Below are 12,534 nucleotides of genomic sequence, written 5' to 3'. Positions count from 1 at the left end.
GCTAAATGAGCAGTTAGGCACCATTATTTTACACATGCCTTATTTTAAACTGTGTGTTTCATTCAGCATAGCAACAATAGATGGTTAACATGTTTCAGTTGCACATAGAGGCACTGAGTTTGAAGGTAGGCCTGAATTCAGACAGACGCCAATTAAACACTCACATTATGCAAACACTGCACACACATATGCTTTGATGATCTGAGTCTTTAATTTTTCAGAGGCAAACATATAGTAGGGCTTGTTTGAGTGGTAAGGCTAAAGCAACTGACTGTTGGCCAAAGTCAAGAAGTAAAGTCAGGAGAGGTGTGAAAAAGGTGTAAAAAAAAACGTCTCCAACACCCACTCACAAACTGAAATAATTTGTGTTACATTATACAATCAATAAATGAGAGAGAGCCTCAATCACATCATTTATGCACTGTAGGCTACACATTAACTGCAGCAAATTGGTTCCTGTTTCAGTCATGTTTTTGTTCGCGTGGGTTAAACAAAAACACTAATGATTGGTTGACAATAGAGCCACCCACAATGCAGGAGGAAGTTGGTGAAGAGCAACTGCAGAAACTTGGAGTCAAATCTTTATGACCTTTGATCACATGATTTTTGTCAAGTTCATGCAGTCGACATATAGACCCACGTCAGAAATGTTTAATCCCCAGAATGCAACACACTTTGAAAGGCGGTGACCAACAATTGTCCCCGACTTGACAATAGTGATCAGCTCTAAGGTGCCCACTATCTCCATAAAATGTCTCCCTCGTGTGGATGAAATAAAACAAGACAACAACCCATCTCCTCATCATCTGACCGTCTACCCTCCTTTGTGGATGCATTTTTTCCAATGTTGTCTCAACTTTGATTGCAGTACACATCCACAAAGACAGGCACTCGAATGCAGCTGTTTAGATACTGTAGCTATGTATATATCTCCATCCCTTTCAATCTCAACATCTGCCAAATAGTGGTTTCCCTATTCCGTCTGATGTTTCCGCTTGGCACTCCATCCCTACTAATTATCCTTGATTCCAAGTCTTTGCCTTGAAACTTCCCATCCCCTTTTCAAGGAATTTATTTGGATCAACCGTTCAACTTTTCTTTCTCTTTGGAGTGTGTTGTTTTCTTCTCCTGTTTCTTTCAGCACAGCAGGCAGACAATCTGTTCTTTTTTCTGGTCTTTTATATTCACCCCGAGTGCTCCAATCCTTCTGTACTTTATTGTACGGCCCTTAATGTCTAGAAATCTGCACTAACTCCCCTCTTCCACTGCTGTTGGCTGGCCTACAGTGACTGGATCTTTCATGGACAGTTGAAGTCGGAAGTCATTAAAACTTGTTTTTCAACCACTCCACAAATTTAGGACATCTACTTTGTGCATGACATAAGTCATTTTTCCAACAATTGTTTACAGATTATTTCACTTATAATTCACTGTATCACAATTCCAGTGCGTCAGAAGTTTACATACACTAAGTTGACTGTGCCTTTAAACAGCTTGGAAAATTCCAGAAAATTATGTCATGGCATTAGAAGCTTCTGATGGGCTAATTGACATAATTTGATTCAATTGGAGGTGTACCTGTGGATGTATTTCAAGGCCTACCTTCAAACTCAGTGCCTCTTTGCTTCACATTATGGGAAAATCAAAATAAATCAGCCATGACCTCAGAAAAAAAAGTTGTAGACCTCCAAAAGTCTAGTTCATCCTTGGGAGCAATTTCCAAACACCTGAAGGTACCACGTTCATCTGTACAAACAATAGTACGCAAGCATAAACACCATGGGACCACACAGCTGTCCTACCGCTCAGGAAGGAGACACGTTCTGTCTCCTAGAGATGAATGTACTTTGGTGCGAAAAGTGCAAATCAATCCCAGAACAACAGCAAACGACCTTGTGAAGATGCTGGAGGAAATGGGTACAAAAGTATCTATATATATAGATATATATCTATATATCCACAGTAAAACGGGTCCTATATCGGCATGACCTGAAAGGCCGCTCAGCAAGGAAGAAGCCACTGCTCCAAAACTGCCATTAAAAAAGACAGACTACGGTTTGCAACTGCACATGGGGACAAAGATCGTACTTTTTGGAGAAATGTCCTCTGGTCTGATGAAACAAAAATAGAACTGTTTGGCCATAATGACCATCGTCATGTTTAGAGTAAAAAGGGGGAGGCTTGCAAGCCGAAGAACACCATCCCAACCATGAAGCACGGTGGTGGCAGCAGCATCATGTTGTAGGGGTGCTTTGCTGCATGAGGGACTGGTGCACTTCACAAAATAGATGGCATGATGAGGAAGAAAAATTATGTGGATATATTGAAGCAACATCTCAAGACATCAGTCAGGAAGTTAAAGCTTGGTCGCAAATGGGTCTTCCAAATGGACAATGACCCCAAGTATACTTCCAAAGTTGTGGCAAAATGGCTTAAGGACAACAAAGACAAGGTATTGGAGTGGCCATCACAAAGCCCTGACCTCAATCCTATAGAAGATTTGTGGGCAGAACTGAAGAAGCACGCGCAAGCAAGGAGGCCTAAACAACCTGAATCAGTTACACCAGCTCTGTCAGGAGGAATTGGCCAAAATTCACCCAACTTATTGTGGGAAGCTTGTGGAAGGCTACCTGAAACAATTGACCCAAGTTAAACAATTTAAAGGCAATGTTACCAAATACTAATTGAGTGTATGTAAACTTCTGACCCACTGGGAATGTGATGAAAGAAATAAAAGCTGAAATAAATCATTTTCTCTACTATTATTCTGACATTTCACATTCTTAAAATAAAGTGGTGATCCTAACTGACCTGAAACAGGGATTTTTTACTTATTTTTTACTTATTTGGCTAAGGTGTATGTAAACTTCCGACTTCAACTGTATGCAACTTAATCAGATCTGGGTTCAAATACTACAGTGGCAAGAAAAAGTATGTGAACCCTTCGGAATTACCTCAATTCCTGCGTAAATTAGTCATAAAATGTTATCTGATCTTCATCTTAGTCACATCAATAGACAAACACAGTGTGCTTAAACCAATAACACACAAATTATTGTATTTTACATGTCTATATTAAATACGTCATTTAAACATTCACAGTGTAGGTTGAAAAAAGTATTTGAACCCCTAGGCTGTTGACTTTTCCAAAAGCTCATTGGAGTCAGGATTCAAACCAAAGTCGATTTGTTTGGAAGGAACACACAACACTATGTGTGGAGAAAAAAAGGCACAGCACACCAACATCAAACCTCATCCCAACTGCAAAGTATGGTGGAGGGAGCATCATGGTTTGGCCCTGTTTTGCTGCCTCAGGGCCTGGACAACTGGCTATCATTGACAGAAAAATTAATTCCCAAGGTTATCAAGACATTTTGCAGAAGAATGTTAGGCTGTCTGTCCTCCAATTGAAGCTCAACAGAAGTTGGGCGACGCAACAGGACAATGACCGAAAACACAAGTAAATCAACAACAGAATGGCTTCAACAGAAGAAAACAGGCCTTCTGGAGTGGCCCAGTCAGAGTCCTGACCTCAACCCGATTTAGATTATGTGGCATGATCTCGAGAGCGGTTCACACCAGACATCCTATGAATATTGCTGAACTGAAACGTAAAGATTAATGGTCCAAAATTCCTCCTGACCGCTGTGCAGGTCTGATCCGCAACTACAGAAAACGTTTGGTTGAGTTTATTGCTGCCAAAGGAGGGTAAACCAGTTATTAAATCCAAAGTTTCACATACTTTTCCCACCCTGCACTGTGAATGTTTACATGGTGAGTTCAATAAAGACATGAAAACGTAGATTTTTTTGCGTTGTTAGTTTAAACAGACTTTGTCTGTTGTTGTGACTTAGATGAAGATCAGATCAAATTGTATGACCAATTTATGCAGACACCCAGGTTATTCCAAACGGTTCACATATTTTTTAATAGTTCAATTAATTGCTCATACATTCGAAGTAAGTATTCTGATCTTTTATTTGAAAGGATAAGTAGTTTAATTTTTGTATGTACTTGGAAATACACTTAAATCTTTTGAAAAACTCAAATACACTCTCATGAATTTACATAAGAATTTGAAAATACTGTCAAATAATACAATTTGGCAGACTATTTGGTTTTTACAAATAACCATTCAAATACGGAAATAAAAGTTATTGTTTTGGGTTGTGTATTTGAAAACGTTTTTTATATACCAGACACTCAAATATACTGTACATGTATTTGAACACAGGTCCGCACTTAAATATAGCATTTGCATGAAAATACACAAAATGTATTGTAATATTTTGCATTGTATTGTTTCTTTGCGATTGCATTTGAAATCCTCAACTGTTATTTTTTCTGAAGACAAATTCCAATTCTTCTTTCTCTGTTAGACCCTCCAGGCCCTATTAGTCTACTGAGGTCAGTTTGTTGTGATTGTAACCATCAGATCAGTGCCAACGCTGACAAACTAGGCTAAAATCTCAGTGGTGAGTAGCCACTGAGCTGTGGTCAACTCACAGATGGCAGACTTTCCCTCTCATAAAGACACACCACCAGAGCACACACACAGCCTACACAAGATTCAGGCAGAAAACAATCCGGACTCCAAAACAGACACAATAATTGTCACAAAGCTAATTATTTACATTCATTTATTTGTTTATTTTACAACTCAGTTTTAGGATGAGGTTCTCCTGCCTGCTTCACCTCCTAAAAAGATTTTGAGAAGCAATATAGATACATTAAATGGAGGCCACTCAGTATAATTTATTGCTGCTTTCTACATATTATCAAAGACACTGAAACGTATACTGCGCCATAGATATGGGTTCAAATAGTATTAGTTTTCTTTCCAATACTTATTTACCTGCTCTTAATTGAGCTTGCCTGTCAGAATGGAACCAATAAAATAGTCCAAAAAGTGCAAACCCTGGCAATCCAGGCAGGCTCAATCAACCTTCAAAGGCATTTGAAAGAGAACCAATACTATTTTAACTAAAGTCTGTTTTGACCTCTGACCTTGAGATCGCCTTGTATGAATGACTGGCAGAATTCCCGCACACGCTCGGTGGAGATCTCTCCCTCGGGCATGAGCCACTTCATATCTGAGTCTCCGTCATAAATGCCCACGCATTTTATTGGACGAGACCATTGTCAAAAGTAGTGCACTATATATAATATACAGTACATTGAGATTCTGGGACTCAAAACATCGGACTCCATTGAACCAATTTGCAAATTAAATTCAAGATTGAATGAAATAGTTGATTCAAAAGAGCCAATTCCAAATAGGGGATTAGGGACATTATCTCAAGATTTGAATCAAATGGCCGATATAACAGAGGTTTTGTTGAGTCTCTCTTTTCAGGTCCAGTTGCTGCTTGCCTGCTCTCACCTTCCCAACAAATTCTGGGGCCAGAGCTCCTAGTCGGTCCTTGAGTACTTTATAGTCACCACTCCCCCTGATGATGAAGAGCAGGAGGTGCCCCTTCACCTCAGACTGGAACAGACCCACTGCTGTCTGAGAGGAGAGGAGAGTGAGAGAGCTATAGGAAATAGATATCAAAATAGGCATGTGCCAGTACATTAACTGTCTGTAGGTGTGGTCTGGTTATATGACTGAACATGAAAGGCTAATAATACAAAGATGTGCTGGCAAGATGTAATCATAACAAGGCTGGTATAACTGTTAATAGGTGCTGTTGTATAGAGTAGTGTGTAAGGTGTAGATGAACAGTGCTGTGGTCAGTGACTACAACTTGGTTGTACTCGGTGATGTAGCGAAGCTCGTTCATGGTGATCTTGTCTTGGTGGTTATCTGCCTGAACACACACACATAAATCACATTTTTCAGTTGATATTTTCTTGTAAATTTGTTGTCGAAGTAGTTGTAACGGGAGTCAAGCAGGTGATTTCTGATGGACAAAGTGAAAGGTGTGGTGTAGTAGTTTACTTTTCTGAAGATGGCGACAGTGTCAGACGCAATGCTGAGTTTGGCCCATGCCTCCTTATCGCTGCACAGAGCCACAGGGATATGCTTCACATACTTAGCTGCCTCCACAAACTCCTTGTAGCCAAAAGTCTCATCTGAGGGAGTCTGATAGAAAGAGGGAAAGAGATTACGAGAGAGAGAGAGGGGGGGGGGGGGCAGAGAGAGGGGGCAAACAGAGAGGGAGAAAGAATGTTTGAGTCTATTAACACTCACTACAGTGATATACTATTGAAGTCTGTTTTTGAGATTCAAATTGCCACTTAGCCCATGTGAATTTCAGTGAATAATATTTAGGTCCCTTGTATTTGTCATACAATCATCCTCAAAGAATGTCTTGAAATAATATTTTGGTCCCCAGCAGGTACGTGGCAGTCCACCATTTACTCTCTCTCTCTCTCTCTCTCTCCTCCACTCCTTTCTCTCTCTCTCTCTCTCCTCCACTCCTTTCTCTCTCTCTCTCTCCTCCACTCCTTTCTCTCTGCACCACTCCTTCTCTCCACCCTTCTCTCCACCCTTCACCCACGCTCTGTTTACACTTGTTTACAGCGACCTCCTCTGTGCCAATTCCTCAGATGCATCCTCATTTTCTTGTCCAGCAGCCTGCCGTCCGCCAGCCAGCCATCGTCCCCCGCATGACAGCGATCGTCCCCCGAGTTTGGCCAAAGGGCTCGGGCCGCCACTTGACACTCTGGGACGGCCGCCTACTATCCTCAAGGCAGCGCCAGCTAGTCACTTCATGTGCCAAGCGTGTGGCCAGCCACAGGAATTAGTTTCTCACCAAACCTGACAGCAGCTGGGACTGTAGCTACGAACAGTCAACAGTGCACAGGAAGGAATGCATGTTTTTTTTTTCTCGTCTCAAATCTGAGTTATGGTTTATATCTGGCTGGCCCCATCCGGCCGCACGTTAGTGGTGTAGCGTCTAGCCAACGATGCTAAAAATCTGCGTTACATTCCCCTCCCATCCTGCCCTTCCCACGCTTGTTTCCTGTCTGACCTCAAAGAACCCGATGACGTCCACCTCAGAGGCTTCGATGAAGGCCTCGGCTGCAGTGACATCACTCAGGGTTGGGAGGGCGCTGTCCACCATTCCATCTCTTTAGAAACACGGAGAGGAAAAATCCATCAATCTGTAGAATGGCTCTCAGGAAACCAGTCATAGGCTCAATCCCAATGTCAATTTCAGCATACCATTTAGAATGAAGCAATGTATTGGGCATATATATTCTAAGGGGTATACTGGTGTGCATATCGTAACATAGACGTCAAAAAGATAGAAGAGAATATCACACCATTCAGGAAGGACTTTAAAGAAAAGAAAACAGGAAATAAAGACTAAAAAGATAGACATCTAGGAAATCTAAAAACATGTACGTGACCAAAAGCAAAGAGATTCTCACCTTCAGCTATGACTGAGGCGGCCAGGAGGGAGAGAATCAGAGAGAGCAGCGGTGCCATAACTTTATCGGCAGGCTGTAGACAATGAAGTGCCTCAGAGAAGTTTGTCCGTTTTTGATTCTATGCCGGGCGGTTGAGTTTTAGGTCTGTGTCCGTCTGTCCATGTGTCCGTCGTGTCCCTCCTTCCGTCCCTCTGTACCTCAGGGTCTGCCACATGGCCGTTTCCTCGTGCTGCTGATTGGTGCCTGTATGAGAACCTGACAGGTGTTATTGGTAGGTTAAGTTCAGCGAGTGTTGGACTACGTGTCACCGTGTCAGTTCATGAGTGTGGCTGGGTGGGCGGGCGGGCGGGCGGGCATACACACGCGTATGACTAAGGATGTACCTCCTAACCTGAGGATACATATGCAAAATGTTTTTGTTTTTTTTCTTCAGAATCTCAATATGAAAAAATCCCAAGCAGTCAAATCTGACACATATTTTCAGCCTATACAGACACTTCACTGAACAAGGATGTATATCTCTAGTTTAATCCTGATTGTTCGGTACATAAATATCTGTAGTATCTAAATGGTCTAGTCAACTTGAAGTGGGCATATATTTTCTTTATCCTTTTCCCTACTCATTCTGTAATGTCCTGCTGTTCACCTAAATGACAGCATTACTTTTCTGACAGAGCAATGCCACTTTATAGGAATTTGATTTGTATGCATGCGTGCATGCCGTTCAATCTAATGCAGGGTTGGATGTGGCCCTCCCTCCTGTGGTGACTTGACCACACTGCACTCTGAATCAGCAGGGTGTTTATACCTACCGATGACACTGGTCTGGCCATAGTGGTGGCACGCAACAGGCAGCTGTTTGGTCTGACTGACCCTAGAGAATAAGCCAACCAGCTATTTTAGTGTCCAACGGACACGCAACAAACCAAACCTTTATGTAACATGTTTATCTTTGGAAGATGTATTAACGAAGCAGGAGAAGTATTTTAGATTGTTGAATATGTAGTATGATTTATTTATTTAAAATAAAGTTTCAATTAAAAGCAATTTGAGGATTCCAAGAGGAAATGTGTGCTGAAAAGTATTTGTTTAAGGTGTATATATTTTCTATATTATAGAGTCTGAGTACACAAACTACCCAAAGTACAGTACACTATGTGCCATTTAAAATGAACAAACAAGCGGCTTAAAGGATACTCCGTTCAAAAATGATCTTTTGGTATTTTTCACATTAGTCCACTGTTGAACTAACTTGCATAACACATCCTCATGATGATGTGGCAAGTTACAATTATCTTTTTGAAAGTCCTATGTCTTGAAAATTTGATCGCTGACATTCAAAGTCTTTTGGGACTAATTAAAAGAATACCAACATTTCGTTTTTTGAGGAGATTATTCCATTAAAATGAAAGCAGTTCCCACATTTGAAAAGATTGTCCTCTAATACCAGAGTCACCTGTGTCACAGTCCTGCTAGATGTTTCATAAACAGCTTTTAACCAGCTTAAGACTTGTCATAGCGAGGGCAATTTGCCAGGTGTGGACTGTCCTCAATCTAAAGGGAATCCTCCTTGGTTAGCGTAACCCAGGGTCCCTGGGACATCCCTACCCTAAACCCTAACCTTAACCGCAACTTCCCTTAACCATAACCATAGCCTTAACCATTTTTTATGTCAACTTCAGTGTGGTAGGGATATACGGAAGATCCCGAATAGCAAGGACCAATCCTCCCTAGTGATGAGTTGTGGGACATCCCTATCAGCAATAACCTAAGTGACCCTGTAGAGTTCTCACAACTAGATATGATTTTATCATATTTTTACTTGTTTATAATATTGTAAAAAAATGTAACTGTATAATTAACATGTACTCTAAAAAAAAATGGAAAAACAAATATATCTACATATAGCGTACCAGTCAAAAGTTTAGATAACACCTACTCATTCAAGGACTTTTTTTATTTTTTATTTTACTATTTTGTACATTGTAGAATAATAGCGAAGGCATCAAAACTATGAAATAACACTTATGGAATCATGTAGTAACCAAAAAAGTGTTAAACAAAAAGAAAAACAAACTCAACATCAAGTCTCTATGGTAAGGTGTCTCTATGGTCATTGTTGTTCCTGAAAATAAAAATGGGAGTTCATTTCATATTATCCACGACTGTAGCGTGTTGCTTGCCACATTCCAAGTGCTTCATGTCCCTCTTACATACTGTAACTTCCTGTATCTACACTCCAGTATAGTAAACATGTAGGTATAATCTGTTGGTTGCGCAATACCTTGCAATGTCAACTGAATGATGAAGGGTGATGACGTCAAGTATCGTGATATGTGTCAATCTTGTCTTAGCTCCCTTTGGCGATGTGAACGTGTGAATTTAAAAGATCCCTCAACATGCTCTAGTTATATCTCATATCGGGTCTCAAGCAGGCACTTTTTTGTTTCATCCTCTCTCCAATCAATATTGGAGAAAGTTACATACACATATCCCATGTTTCTGAACAAGTGTTTAATATCAGATAAGAACTAACCTGGTGAAGAAGGGCTGAAACGTGGCCAATAAAAACCTCATGAGAGCATAGATTGCAGTGTTCTAAGTTTACATTTACCTTTTGTCTCTTTCTAACCACCTCAATGTCTGCAATGTACGCATGGGGCTCCCGAGTGGCGCAGCGGTCTAAGGCACTGCATCTCAGTGCTAGAGGCGTCACTACAGACCCTGGTTCGACTCCAGGCTGTATCACAACTGGCTGTCCCATAGGGTGGTGTACAATTGGCCCACCGTTGTCCGGGTTAGGGTTTGGCCGGTGTAGGCCGTCATTGTAAATACGAATTTGTTCTTAACTGACTTGCCTAGTTAAATTAAAAAATAAATACATGTGAATTTACTGTATGTTGGCCTGTACGTGTATATTATTGTGTATATTATTAACAGAGTATTAGAGACAGTAAGGCTTCTTAAGAGCTAAACTCATGAGAGCCTCAAAACGTATGTTGTGTCTCTACTCCACTCAGACGGTCACCACTCTCTTTGGCATATCTCTGTATGAGCTCATATGTATGTACAGTATCTATATGTATCATAGCTGCATGATCTCATATGTATGCACAGTATCTATGTATCCATAGCTGCATGATTTCATATGTATGCACAGTATCTATATGTATCTATGTATCCATAGCTGCATGATCTCATATGTATGCACAGTATCTATATGTATCTATGTATCCATAGCTGCATGATCTCATATGTATGCACAGTATCTATATGTATCTATGTATCCATAGCTGCATGATCTCATATGTATGCACAGTATCTATGTATCCATAGCTGCATGATCTCATATGTATGCACAGTATCTATGTATCCATAGCTGCATGATCTCATATGTATGCACAGTATCTATATGTATCTATGTATCCATAGCTGCATGATCTCATATGTATGCACAGTATCTATATGTATCTATGTATCCATAGCTGCATGATCTCATATGTATGCACAGTATCTATATGTTATGTATCTATATATCCATAGGTGCATGATATCCTTCAACCAACTGTTGTGACCTCGAACTCCAATTCATCAACGTTTTGCTCAGACTTAACACACTCATTGTTACATGTTTCTGACATACTCTACTCCACTTGGCTGATCTCCTCGTCTCTTATTCCCACTTTTTCACTCCTCCTTTTGCCTCTGATGGTATTTCACAGTCTAGTGAATCAAAAGGTTTCCTTCCACTACAGTCCCAGAGTAAATCTCTAGCTTTTGGAAACAAATGCTTTGTTAAAGAGACTAATTACATGTAAGGCCTTTGCTGTAAACTGGCCCGGGTGTTTTAAAACATGTTGTAAAATCTTAACACTGAAATACTGCCAAAAACATTTGGAATGAAAAGAGGAAAACGAGAGAGTTGGAGTGGAGGGAAGACAGAGACAAATTAATGTTCAAATTCGTGCATCTTCTGATTTTCTTGTCTGAGAGAGAAAGAGAGAAGGATGTGCCATCACCATCATCTCACGTTATACCTGGCTGTTGTCAGGTGTGTTTACCCATCATCATCATCTGGATTCATCTCTGCCTGTTGAGATCCTTAACCTACCTTGGGACTGAACACCCGAGCCTGTGTGTAGTATTAACTCTCTCAGAGTATCAGTGATAAAGCCATATTAATGCTCTCACGTGTGCCTCTTTCATCACCCACCCATCTATCTGTCCAGTCATCATCTCTTTCTCAGATTACAGGTGTTTATAAATTCAAACTCAGTCACCATGAATCAGCTTTCACTTTACACTCAGTAACTTGTATAAATAGCTTTTTAAACTCAATTTACTGTCATTACTGCGGTTCCCTGGTGTTGTCTCTGAAGTCATCACAGTTTGTTTGAGGTAAAAGCTGATCTGTAGATTACAAAGCCTCACCGTCTTCTGAGTTATTAACAGGCGAAGACAAATTTACATCCCAAATGCTACCCTATTCCCTACATAATGCAGTACTTTTTATCAGACCACCGGGTTCTATTCAAAGGGAAGGCACTACGTAGGGAATAGGGTGCCATTTGGGACTCAAGCAGAGCCTACCAGAAGAAAGACAAAGGAAAGGGGGATATCAAATGGAGGCAGCCAATCTTGGCTCAGGATTACGAAGGAGGGAGGAGCAGGGAATTAATCCAGGTTAGGGCAAGAGTTAAATCTGTCTAAATGTTCTGCCTAAACAGAAGTTATATAACATTTAACCCACTAGTGCTGGGGGACTTCTGTACTGAACACCATTGGTGTTGGCAGATTCACTCCACGCCCATGTGGTACAGATGTTTACCTTGACAGAGTTGACCTTGTGTCTTTATTAACCTTTTATTTCAGTATTTGCACTGTCTCTATGCACACTCTCAGGGCCCTACACACTCGCACACACTGTCACTCCAACACACACACAAACACTCACTCCATCATTTGTTCACTCACACATAATATGCTCATACATTTATACTGTCTCTACACACTAGCACACCCACTCACATACAAGCTGCTGCTACTCTGTTGATCTCATATCCTGTTGCCTAGTCACCTTACCCCTATACATATCTACCTCCATCACTCCTGTATCCCTGCATTTGTAAATATGGTATTGGAATTGAGTTCTAA

The 12,534-nt window shown here is 40.7% G+C and overlaps 1 protein-coding gene across 1 annotated transcript; it reads right to left on the bottom strand.

The window, feature by feature from the left end:
• Positions 1–4,639: 4,639 nt before the first annotated feature.
• LOC115143544 (protein disulfide-isomerase-like) lies at positions 4,640–7,634 on the bottom strand. The gene is made up of 5 exons (XM_029684047.2): positions 7,381–7,634; positions 6,978–7,077; positions 5,942–6,085; positions 5,745–5,810; positions 4,640–5,509 (listed from the first exon to the last, which is right to left on the bottom strand). Exons 2-5 carry the CDS (start codon positions 7,068–7,070, stop codon positions 5,294–5,296), a joined length of 519 nt encoding a protein of 172 aa, XP_029539907.1. The 5' UTR covers positions 7,071–7,077; positions 7,381–7,634; the 3' UTR covers positions 4,640–5,293.
• Positions 7,635–12,534: the final 4,900 nt, after the last annotated feature.

Source organism: Oncorhynchus nerka, linkage group LG14 (assembly GCF_034236695.1).
Source record: "Oncorhynchus nerka isolate Pitt River linkage group LG14, Oner_Uvic_2.0, whole genome shotgun sequence".
NCBI classification, from domain to species: Eukaryota; Metazoa; Chordata; class Actinopteri; order Salmoniformes; family Salmonidae; genus Oncorhynchus; species Oncorhynchus nerka.
Note: the sequence above shows the minus strand (reverse complement) of the source record. Positions and strands in the feature narration are given on the sequence as shown.

What these genes read in the sequence shown, in the direction of transcription:
- LOC115143544 (XM_029684047.2), bottom strand. Translation starts at nt 7,070, where the DNA reads ATGGTGGACAGCGCCCTCCCAACCCTGAGTGATGTCACTGCAGCCGAG. An exon ending in CTGTCGCCATCTTCAGAAAA is followed by an intron (nt 5,811 to 5,941) that starts GTAAACTACTAC and finishes GTGTGTGTTCAG; the next exon opens with GCAGATAACCACCAAGACAA. An exon ending in TCACCGAGTACAACCAAGTT is followed by an intron (nt 5,510 to 5,744) that starts GTAGTCACTGAC and finishes CTCTCCTCTCAG; the next exon opens with ACAGCAGTGGGTCTGTTCCA.